The 12,233-nt window shown below is 38.2% G+C and overlaps 1 protein-coding gene across 1 annotated transcript in view; it reads right to left on the reverse strand.

The window, feature by feature from the left end:
* LOC124155228 (potassium channel subfamily K member 18-like) overlaps nucleotides 1-11,777 on the reverse strand; it is a 30,157-nt gene extending 18,380 nt beyond the window's left edge. Inside the window, exons 1-2 of the mRNA XM_046528944.1 lie at nucleotides 11,373-11,777; nucleotides 1,583-1,709 (exon numbers count right to left, since the gene is read on the reverse strand). Of these exons, the coding sequence (XP_046384900.1) occupies nucleotides 1,583-1,709; nucleotides 11,373-11,777 (532 nt within the window). The remainder of the gene's footprint in view (nucleotides 1-1,582; nucleotides 1,710-11,372) is intronic.
* Between the last annotated feature and the right edge of the window lie 456 nt (nucleotides 11,778-12,233).

Genomic DNA, 12,233 nt, shown 5'->3' on the forward strand with positions numbered 1-12,233 from the left:
TTTGCAAGAGAAGTAGCAAGGCAGCCTATTTATTTTTAAATGTCAGGGATGCTAATTTTATTCCATTTCAATATATAATAGTGTTGTTTCCGAATAATAATGATTGACATTTCTCATTTGGGGACTTGAAGCACTTTCCTTGAAATTGTAAGGCATTCCCTCGAATCAATTATCCAGTTTCTGGTTGTTCTCGAAATCATTGCTAATCTGTAAACGGACTCCTTGACTCTGAAGTCAACATTTTCAAAGGAATAATGAGATTAAGGCAAATTGAAAGTGAAATAAAATCTTTGACGCTCGTATTTCAATGGGAAAAGGCATGCTCCAGAATTTAAGGAAGATTGGAAAGTGCTAATGCTGCTACAGCCCGGATTAGGATGAAAAGGTCGATGCTAATACTTAGGTGATGTCCTGACATCAGCTCAAGATTCGTCTTATAAACCTTATATCCTGGCTCAGCGAGGATTTCCTCTCCATTAAATCACTTCTAATGTAGAGCGCTGATTGAGGCAACTTGGTAAGAAAATTGTTTTTTTCTTTACATATTTTATAATTTTAGATATTCTTTTATATTTTAACAGAATGAATTTTCAAAGTATGCGCGGAAAACTCGCTTTTTCTCTATTGAGCTATATATTATGCGTATGTTCTTAAATTTAGTCATTGAATCGTTCACTCTATAAACATTAGAAAATATTTAATCTATTATCTAAGTTTTTTGTCACCCAGCGTCTAGTTTCGCGTCTTTTTAGACTCGAGGTCGTCTTTATTGAGGGAAAACTTTACAGTAATAGACAAGGAACCATATTATAGTGACATCTACTTTAATCCACGTTCTTGTCACAGAATAACCAACAAATCCTATTTCATACCGTAAAACTTACCGTGCGGACCTTAGTACTGTAGATATATACCCCAGTGCTGCCAATTTGCAAGAATACTTTAGTGTTAAAAAAAGATCGGATGCTTTCCCGGCGTATGCTGGTAGTGAAGGCTATTCGATTTCTCCACCGGGTAATCTACTCCATGGCTGCCTAAGCAGCAGCCATGGAGGAGATTACCCGGTGGAGAACTCGAATAGCCTTCAATACTTTAGTGTTATTCCTTAAAAACCAACCTTTGGTACGGGGAATAGCTGTTTGATAACATTTTAAAGAATGAATTTTGCTTTTGTTTTTTTTTCATTTGTTCATTTAGAGTTTAGTGCCTAACTATGAATTTTGGCCAATTTGGCCAATGGCAAATTAAGGATTTTTTAAAAGACGTATTGCGTAGTATTACGCCATCCGTCTTTCGTCAAAGAAGGATTTCACGTGGCGTACTGTTATGCCAATTGCACGCAAGGTGTTAAATTCATTAATTACGATAAAAAAATTAATCTGCCAGCGAAACGTCTTCAATTCTAAAATTAAGTAATACATCCCCTTCTAAAAATGTTATATATATGATGTTACAGTAATCAAAGCAACGGAAGTTTTCTTCTTTTTTTTCTTTGGGTTCCATCATTTCCTGATGAACACCTTGTCTTTCTTTCTTGCATTTTTTAAAGAGAGAGAGAGAGAGTGTGGAATAAATAACTCACCGATTGTCGTGATGAGCGTGAGGGAATAGAGGAACGAGGACGCGAAGGACCACCGATGACTGCCATCGTCCTCCCCCGGATCCACGCGGCCGTAGCCTCCCCGCCTCAGGGCTCGAACCAAGGTCTCCTGGAATGGAAGTCAAGTGATTGAATAAAATTGATGACTTCAGGTCTTACTTTGTTGATATTTTAATCATGATGAGAACTAAAGTTGTATTTTCCATAGAAACTGAATTTCAACCGCGCATGCACACGGATAGTGTACGTTAGGGAATAATTTCTATGAGGTAAGTGGTGGGAAATGGGGTGGGTGGATAACATAAAGTTTTTTCGTTCAGCGTATTTAAGTGAATGCGCGCAAAAAAGACTACGTAACCTGTATATAATGAAATATTGCAGGATCTTGTTCTTTTTCCATGAAATTGGTGAATTAACTGCCATTTCAACGTTAATAATCTGCATTCAATTCATTTCTGTAATAAACTCTTTGGTGGAGTGGAAATCGCATGCATCAACTGTATTTAAGAGTTTCATTGTTTGGCTCAAATAGTTTTTTGCCAAGTTAATTCAATGATGAAGCTGGCGATTATCTTCTGATGGCGTAAGGTACTCACGAATAATGCCTGTAACGAAGTCAGTGATAGGCAAAGGAGTTTTACTAAGTGAAACTCTACGTTCCCGGTGGAATTGAAGCCTACATGACCGATTATTATCTAATTAGTAGAATGTCGTTATCCAGTTCCTTATAATCCTACATTTTTAAAGATGAAGTGCTATTTCAAGAACGTTCTGGTTCTCCTATTAATTTGAATTTTCCTATAATTTCAAAGACAGTGTAGAATATCCGCTTACATCGTAGTTCAAATGAAAATGATGTATTATTTTAAATACATTTTTCATTTTCTTGAAATATGTTATACATCGTGATGTGATATTTAAAAGGCCGATCGAGCTAATTTCATTTGCACCATGATGGGAGGTCAAGCAATTGTGAAGATAAGCCTAAACCTACTGCCTGAGTTTTGTGCTTACTCTTAGCGAAAGAGAATAGTGTTACCAAGGTTGTACAATAGAGCTGAAGGATGGATGGCCGTGGGAAATGAAAATTTACTTTACTAGAAGTGATTGAAGTTCCTATGAAAAAGTTGTGTCCCTACCGTGATGTAAAATGGTAATCTCAGTATTGGAAGCCGGAACTTTAGCCACTATACTATCCTATGTGGGCAAGTCATTTGTTAACCGCAGTTTAGTTGTATCTTTTCTTTGTTAATTTTGGTAGTACTGCCGTTTTACGTTGATGACGCATTCTTTGTTTATTTGTCGTCATATCTTTGCAATTTTGAACCTACTAGGTTAGTTTCGTTATCGCAGTCGTGATGTCAATCATGGCTGATCCGCTATGTAATTGCTCCAAAGAAGAGCATCGTTTAGTGATCCGTTTTTTATGGTCGGAAGGCGTATCAGGGGCTGACATTCATCGAAGACTTTCGGTACAGTTCGGAAACAGTATTTTTCTACAACGGAGTGTCTACGAATGGATTGAAAAACTCCGAAATGGTCGCACAAGTGTTACGCACGATGAATCAGCCGGACGACCGTTTACCGTCTCAAATAGAGAAAACATTGGGCGTTCACGTGAAATGATTCTCTTTGACAGACGAGTAACCAGGGATGCCGACTTAAAAAAAAGGGGAGGGCCCTGATCGGGGAAATTTCCCCGGGAAATTTTACAAGTAGTGAGTTTTAAGTTTTTTAAGCATTTTAGAAGAGTCACATTATCAACATTAGAACCCTAATCACTCGAATCTCGATATCTAGACACTCCGGGGAAAATCAACAAGCCTGACACATTTTTCCTCACACCCAGAACGAAGTTTTGAGGGGGCTCGGGCCCCCCTCAGCCCCCATGGAGTCGGCGCCACTGCGATTAACTATGGACAAAGTGGCACATCGTCTGAAAATTAGTAACGGTTCTGCCTTCGAATTTTATATAGAATAGTATTGTAGCATTGTAAGTAATAAAGTATTGTAGTATTATGTATACATAAATATTTTAAACTGCATCGCGGATAATAATTGACTTACCCTAGAATATCATGCTATAGAAACTGTTGATAAATATTCATTAATAATTTACTCGAGCGCCCTGCAAGTATTTTTTTAGGATAGTGATTTTTGATGAGAACTAATGTTCGGGTTGGCGTGGAGGCTAGAGTGTTGGCTTCCCACCCCGTGGGCTTGGGTTCAAATCCCAGCGGTGGCAGATAATTTTCAGAGACTACCCGATCCCTGATTGAATGTTATGGGGAGGACATTTCAAGTGCAACACTCCGTCCGTCGGATGTGACGTTAAGCCGTGGTCCCCTTGGCGCCTTTCGTTAAGAGGCTAATGCCGACGCCAGGTTACCATCCACCCATCCTTACCTATCCTTCCCTCATGGCGGAAATGACCCAAGCTCTCTGTCGCCTCCTCCCAATACCAAACCCTATATGATGAGAACTTATGTGATGAATAATCCTGGTGATGACTTTTTGCGTTGTTTTAAAAAAACCACCATGCTTTCCGAAAAAAATATTTATATAAATTTTCATATATTATATTGACTACTCGTTCAAGGGAAATTCTGATCGATCAGACCACCGAAATTGAATGCTAAGAATATGAGGTGAGGTGTGGTATTTTCTTTGTTGTATTTTAGTCTTGACGTTATGAGATGTAATTCGTCTGCAGTTTAATTATTTAGTCAGTGAGACCATCATACAAGTAACATAATCCGTCAGAGCTTAGGTTTTTAGTATCACCTTATTATGTTTTCTTTTGAAACACTTTTTCCTTACTACATTCGTCTGTTTTTCTGTTCCGTAGATGGAATATTGTAATTGATTTTTTACCCACTTACCATTATTGGATTGGCTTGTAATTTTGTATACCTCCTTGCTTCTGATGACAATACAATATTAAATTATCAGACATTTAAAATAATTTTTTTATTGTCCGCTAATCAATTAAATAAATTTCCTCTTGGAAAATAGTTTAAACTTTTCTCGATAGATGGCGTTAGTTATAAATTTGTCGGTAGAAATTTCTTTAACAGCTTTGGATTAATCGATTACATGATTCACCACTGAAAAGTAGAAAGTAAATTTAAAATAAAAAAATTAAAGAACACGGTGTCTCAAAAACAGTACAAAAAATATATGTACTAAAAGGTAACAAATTAAGCTTTTCATCACTCGGAGCGTGGTCGCTGATTAGGTTTAGATATTAATTTTGCGTGCCATTCCTGAATCATCTATCAGGCTCCTATTCAATCATGTCTCAAAATCCGAATGAGCACCCTCACTTAATCCCCCGAGCGATGAAAAGTTATATTTGTTACTTTATATTGAATTTTATACTGATTTTCGTTAAAGCTCGTCTTTAATATTTTGTGAAATATTATTGTTATTTGTTCAATTAACTACTTGAATGATGTATGTAATTCTATTCGTCATGTTTCAGTCCATTATATTGATGCAAAAGATTCGATTCTACACTCTGGCAAAGTGCAGTTGTAGACTTTTTTTATTCAGAGTGAATTGGATTATTCTATATTGAGCGTCCCTTACACCGATTTCATTGTTTCCTTCGTCTAGTGCTAGTCATCGGCGAAAAAGAAAAGCAGCGTCGAAATCTCTGGCAATATTCGATGGGAAATCTAGTGGAACGGCTGTGCAATGTGATTTTGAGCTTGGGATGCTTGGTATCATGATGATTGTGGTGGTCGACGAGTAGAGTTCGTTACGAGGTTACCTTGCAAAATTTGAGAGCACATTTTCATTCCTTTTTTTGCGGTTATCTCGATCTGGTCTCGAGTACGTCTCGGGATGTGTTGTGGGTGGCCTGACATATATAAGGGTATACGTCTCTATCTCATGAATGCTGGTTGGGAACACAAGAGGGCGATTCACCTCGGCATTCCGCGCCATCGATGTGTAATTTTTACCCCAGTGACATTATTTCCGAAGGTATTGGGATCGCTTGAAGTTACGTCCGCCTGAGTGAGCGGACGCGATTTTAATTAGAGATCGAAAGAGAGATATCTCCCCGAGGCCTTCGGCAATGAGGCTCAGACGCAATGAGCGCACAGCTCTCCTAGAGCTGAAGTCGTGCTCCATTTACAGAATCGATGTCCCTCGACAAAAGGCCTTTTTCTTTCATTTCCATTCATACACATCTAGCTAATGCCATTGGCAATCGAACCAATTTCATCCAGACCCGTAATATTCCAGTGAGATCATTCTGAATTGGTTTTCATTTCCGAAAAGTTGAATGAATTCACCGCTCCTATTTTCATGGCCTGATTTATTGATAAAAATCTCCTCAGTTCTCCCATGTATTCCCCTCTATATCTTGCTTGTCGTTTTAGCTCGTAAGCATTTCAATTTTTCAGTTCACGGAAAAAGCGAGTTTTATTTATCGCTTCCAAAATAGTGTTTTCCATTGAATTTTCAAGCGCATGTAAAAATTCTTTGAGTGCTTGGTAAAAATACTCCTATTGATGCTATGTAGATTTTATTTTCCAATCTAATTGAAGCGTTTCTCCGAATAGGTTCTATTGACCGACCAAAAAAAAAGCCTTTACATAAGGCATAAGGAGATAAAGGCACATCAACTGCCGTATGCAGCCAAAATAAGAAAAACCACCTAAAATAAACTTAATTCGTTGTTTGGGAAAGAGCTTGCGGATCTGCGAGCTTTAAATTGTAGCATTTTGTACCCTAGGCTGTAAATTAAAGAAATATTAAGAAGAAATACGTTAAATTCCATGCTGAAATTTAATTTAAAAAAATCAGGGGGGATATAGTACTCTTTCGTAGGAAAATAATTCTTTTTGTCTATGGTTAACTATGTTAAATCTGCCGTAGGCGTCGCGGTTTCCTATTAATCTATTTATGCGTTTTGGAGGTATCACATTTTGTTTTTTGCAAATGCTATGATTTCTTTGATCAATGTCCATCAATTGTTCAGGTAGATTATTGTCCGTTGTGGAACTGCGTGAGATCACTTACTCATAGATTCAGTCATCCTGATGGGCTAACCTCTGTTTGGTATTCAATTATTAGAGAGCTCGCATGGCCTTTAAAAGCGCTTTATGGTCCACATGTTGTGAAAGTAAGTGTAGATGGTATTTCAGATCACCGTAAATTAGGTTTTAAGAGAGAGTTCAATGTGAATATCGGTGTTAATGGGGAAAGAAACATGTCCATCGGTTTTATTGAGGTAGAAATTCAGCTTTGTAAAAAGAAAATAAAATTGAATAAAATGTTAATACTTAAGTCTGCAGATGATATAATCATCAAATGCAGTCCAGTAAAATGCTTGGATGGCTATTCTTGTCTGAAGTTTTGTCAAATCGGTGAGCCTTGACTTAGTAGAATTTCATTACCTAATCAAATTAGTGTAAGGTTAATCATACGATGCAAAGGAGTCCTTTTCCCTAACTTTTCATCCATTTATATATTTCTTAACAATTCCTACTCAAATAAACAGTGGTGTGGGGTAGTGATAATGATTTTTACCACATTTTTAAAGTCTAAATTTGAGGAAAAAATTTGAAGGCTTAAATAAAATGATTGGGGGGGGGGGGGGGTTATACCAATTATAGTGCAAGAATTAATACCTCTAGTTTTATCAGGTAAGCTATGGAAGTTGCTGAGAGTCCTACTGTGTGGAAAACCAGGAATGTTTAAATCTTCTCGTCTTTAAATATTTATATCGTGTAAAGTTTAGTGTAAAGTTCTCCAGAGATTACTGTCTCTAATTATGTGTCATAAGGGCATTGATAACTGGCAAATGCATCATCTTCATTTTGTATGCATTTATTTAAATTAATTCCCTGTAGTGGCAATTTATTTTTTAGAATTCATTCCGTAAATGCCACAAATGTTTGTAATCAAATATCCGGTAATGTTAGCGGGTAACAAGATGTTGGACACGGGAAGGCCCAAATATTTTGTTGGACACGTAAACCGAAAGTTATACGTTATGCTAGGTCTTTACTATTCTTATGAATTTCGTCATTTTGTTGTGGAACGAGGTGCGTGTCGAAATGAAAAAAAAGTCTTGAGCTGAAATCGGATTAACAGGATGTTTTGAACGTTGCTAAATATTTCTGCATATGCTGATAAATTGAGTAAAATTCAGTCAAAATATTTCGAAAAAATACTTTTTGTATATAATATTCCGAATGGTTTGTTTAAAATGAAACCCATCGCCTTGAAGAGGACGTTGTTGTTGATGGATAGGTTTTCGTCTCATTCAGTCTAAAGGCTAAAAAATTAGGTATACCAGACAAAAGAAGGCGTGATTAAAACGTATGGAATATGATCATGATTATGACTACCCGTATTTAAATATAGATTTAGATATGATGTGCCCTCAAAATTCTAGATGCTGTAAAATGAGAAAAAATAAACCACCCATAGTTTTCAGAGCTAAAAGAGCAAGCACGTTAGAAACTCCGTTGGAAGTTACCGTTATTTTAGGTTACCATCAAATAAGTCGATCGCATTCATTGAGCGAATTCTCGTGTAGATAATTGATTTTGATGAGAATAACAAGCAAAACTCCCTGGTTTTTTAGACTAGTCATTTAAACTCAATACAGAATCATATTGAACATAGTACTATTGAGTATACTTATGAACTCCTTCGGCATTAATTTATTGAAAATAATGAATGAAAGAGCAGTCTGCAAAAATTCCTTATAATACAGTTGCCTTGGAGAGCCATTAGGGTATTTCTAGATATGGCTGTGCAAGTAGTCGCCCACCGTAACGGCTTTCACTTCTTTTGCTCATTACCTCGGGTTATAGTGTGTTTCTGTGGTGTAAAATTGCATGATTTTCTTGCATAAAAGTGATTTGGAAACCATTGTATCACAGAAAATTTTGCGTAAACCGTGACTGCTTATTTTTTTCAGAGAACTCTCCAACTCTAAAGATGCCACTGAGCATGAATTATAATAGCGTTTTCCGATAATAATTTTACTACGCCAGTAGTAACAGGGAATGGGAATATCCGTTTGTATTTTTAATGTTTCTTTGGTTGTGTTAAATGGAAAGAGGGAAAAGAGAATGATGTTGTTGCAGAAACTGGATAAACTCTTCAAATAAGGAAAAATGCCGCGTCAACGGAGAAACGATAATTTTTTTCCAAGAAAATCCGACCTTTATTTAACGGCGAGTTTACTATAGCGCGATTCCTTATATTGAGCCTCGTGGAATTCATATCATCGTTTTTTTGAGAGGGTGTTTTTGAGCCTAGACGTGGTATTAGCTTGGAAATGGGGTCGTTTTGTTTCGTCTTGAGCTCCAACAGTGAGTCGGTCCCCATACCGAACCCATGTACTTCATCCGGAAACTACCCGAGGGAGTGTGGGAGAGGAAAGGCACGGCCACCCGATGGCTTCTTGGATCCTCGCTCCAAATTAAACTACACATACATACCGCCTCAAGAGGCTACGAAAAAGCTCTTTGGTGAGAATGTTAGGATAAAACCCATGTAAAATGGAGAGGGAAAAAGGGACTGGGAAAAGGAAGGGACGAAAATATGTGTTGGTCCCGCAAGTTTTTCTTTGCAGTCTTGGAAGGGGTAAAATAATCCTCGAAGACGTTTTTTCGATTCTAGATTTCTTCTATTTTGTAGCCTTAGCCCCCGCTGCAGGTCCAGTGTGAGGAAATTAATGCTTTCCTACCATAGCTCGTGGTCTTATTGTTTCTGGAAACTTCATAATGGACTAGATTGTAATGCCAACTTTATTGTGGCCAGCTATTTGGCGTTTCAATTACTTTGTTTTCATTTACATTTCAATTATATTTTACTTATCGTTTGTTGTAGTTTTTATCAATCCGTAGGATTTTTTTATTACACGTTTCAATGAAACAAAAGCTTGAAGACAATTCGAGGTGAACCATTAATTGCATAAAGTAACCTTTGTTTCCTAAGAATAATGTGTATATGCTTACACCTGTTTCTTTAGAAGAAGTCTGATTTATATAAAAAATTCGTTCCACCTGTGATCGCATGGTGCTGAACAACTCAAAAAACCCTTAAAATAATTAAATAAAATGGTAATTGTCTGCGAATGCTGTTTAATTTTCTCCTTTTGTATTTTTATTTCGAATGGGGTGTTTGATTTTATAGAATTTCACAATTCCGAGAACTGGTTACCTCTCAGATCAAATAGTCTTGAACGCAAATAATCTGAAGGACTCAGCGATACCTTTTCCATGCCTTCTTAAGTTGCTTGAGCTTTTTATTTCAGTCAGAAAGATATGTTACGCATGATATGCCCGTATTAGTTAAGTAATGAAATATAACATTTAGAATTGATTGAATTCTTGTAATCCGGTAGTGGAGCATATTCGCGATGGTTTCTGGAGCGTATTTTTTGCGGCTACCCAGCAAATGATGATGTAGATTGTATTATATTACTTTTTTGTTCAACCTTACCCTTGGGTGGTGTTAATCAACATCAGTGTTATCGTCGTTATACGTGATTTTATATTATTAATTCGGGGTTTCCGCTAATGAAGTAGCCTGAGTTATTGAAGGAACCAATGTTATTATTAATCATCAATTATTTCATGAGTTTGGTGTAATAATACTTCCGTGTAGATAATTAAATTCCATCACTTTTTTTAACATCGCCATTGTACTGGAGAGAAATGAGGTTTGCAAAGCGTTTCCCAACAGGTTGGCACTTTAGTCTCAGATATTGCGGCGTCGTTTGAATGAAATTTCTAGGGAAAATCAGGTTGAATGAAGTTAGCTCCTTCCCTCTCTCGTATGCACCTGCTCTAGACCGCGGCTTTTATTTTACTTCAATTGAAGGGCATTGCTTTGAACACTCCTTTGTAGAGCATGCTTACATCGCTTGAGTATAGGAATGGGTACCTAGTCGAGGAATTATGCCATTATTTGACGAATATTTTTAAGAAATGGAATCATGGATAATATTTGTTATTGATTTTTTATTTATTTATTTCAAGAATAAGATATCGAGAGGTAATTCTGGAAGTTCATTTCCGACGGAAAATTGTGATTTTTTTGCCAATTAATTTTAAATTAATTTTTGCACTTCGTCGAAAAAGTTAGGGTTTCTTTAATTATCAGAGCTTACAAATATAATATTTTGATTTCTTTTTCTTGAAATTCATCGTTTTTCTCTCAAATTTCAATAGTTTTTATGTGCATGCACCTTGCAATTTCTTATTAAATTTTAATTGCCGTTTTTCGATACATTGAAATGAATGGGATTCGTTAGGATGTTCTCTTTTTTCAACGCTCGTGACTGATATTGGAACAAATAATCGTTGAAATTCTTCCCAACTTCAGAGTTTTCGAAGAAGCAAGTCGGAGGTGAGTATTTGAGTACGTGGGAATGCGTTTATTCTGGAGCAGGAAATTCAGTTCTTGCAATTGTGCAGTTCTTGCTATATTATCCCTGACCAGAATTATAAGAAAATCAATAGTGAATACGGAATAATTAAGGAATGCTCGTGAAGTATTCAACGATTCGAAAAACAGAAAAATATGGTTGTCATTATTTTCAAACGATCATAATCACCAATAAACAAATTGGCGAAGAAGGCAATTGGGTGAAATCATGTGAAGTAGGCTTTGAGAGTGGGTATATCTAGGAGGTGTGTTCAGAAAATAATGGGAACTAAATTTTTAAATTTATCGCAAGTTTTGAGATGCCGATCGTCAACTTATTTTATTACGTTGGTATACGTGAACTTACCTGGAAGTGCAGCACTTCACGCGACGCGAGGCGAGTCCAGTTCTCCTTGTAGAGGATGTTGAGGTCCTCCGTGATGGACCACAGCCTCTCGACGGTTCGGCTCCTTATGTCCCCGACGAGCCCGCTGCCTCCTGAGCGGCCGCCGTCCCCGCCCTTGCCGCCCCCTCCGCCGCCTCCTCCACCGAAGGTGCCTCCCTCGAGCGCGGAGAAGGCCACGGCCCCGAGGAGGGCGTAAGCGACGACGAGGGCGCAGACACCGAAGGCGCCCGCGGCGGACGCGGCCCGCCGGCACAGCGCCTGCGGGGTCCGGCGGTGGTCGGCCCTCGGCGGCGAGGGCGGCGGGGGCGGGGTGCGGCAACCGAGGAGGCAGGCGCCGCGGCGCCTAGCGCGGCCACCCGCGTCCATGCGGCGGGCGAACGCGACGCAGCCCCCGCTCTTCCCCCAGGATTCGCATCACGACGGGGGTAGCGGAGGCGTCACTGTAAAGGCATACAAGGAGGAAAATCGATTTCATTAGGGGTGGCTCTCTACGTACGTATTACCTTCCATCTCCAACGTGATAGCGTGGTTAAGAGGGTGTGCCCAGCAGCCGGTCCATTTCCCAGGATACTGAGAGAGCTGTTCCCCCATTGCTGTTGGATATTGAGTGCGAAGTAAACAGTTGTAAAGGAAAGATAGACAAGTAAAGTTTGAATTTTTATGTTGTTGTTACGTATTGCCTCTTCACCCATGAACCTGGGAATATTGAGTGGAATAGGTTGTCAGTGAACATGCAATGAAGTGCAAAAAGTTTGCTACTAGTATTTATAGTTTTCATTCCCTCTAGAACTCTAGAATTAATATGAATCCTTAAACCATCTT

Source organism: Ischnura elegans, chromosome 3 (genome assembly GCF_921293095.1).
Source record: "Ischnura elegans chromosome 3, ioIscEleg1.1, whole genome shotgun sequence".
NCBI lineage: Eukaryota > Metazoa > Arthropoda > Insecta > Odonata > Coenagrionidae > Ischnura > Ischnura elegans.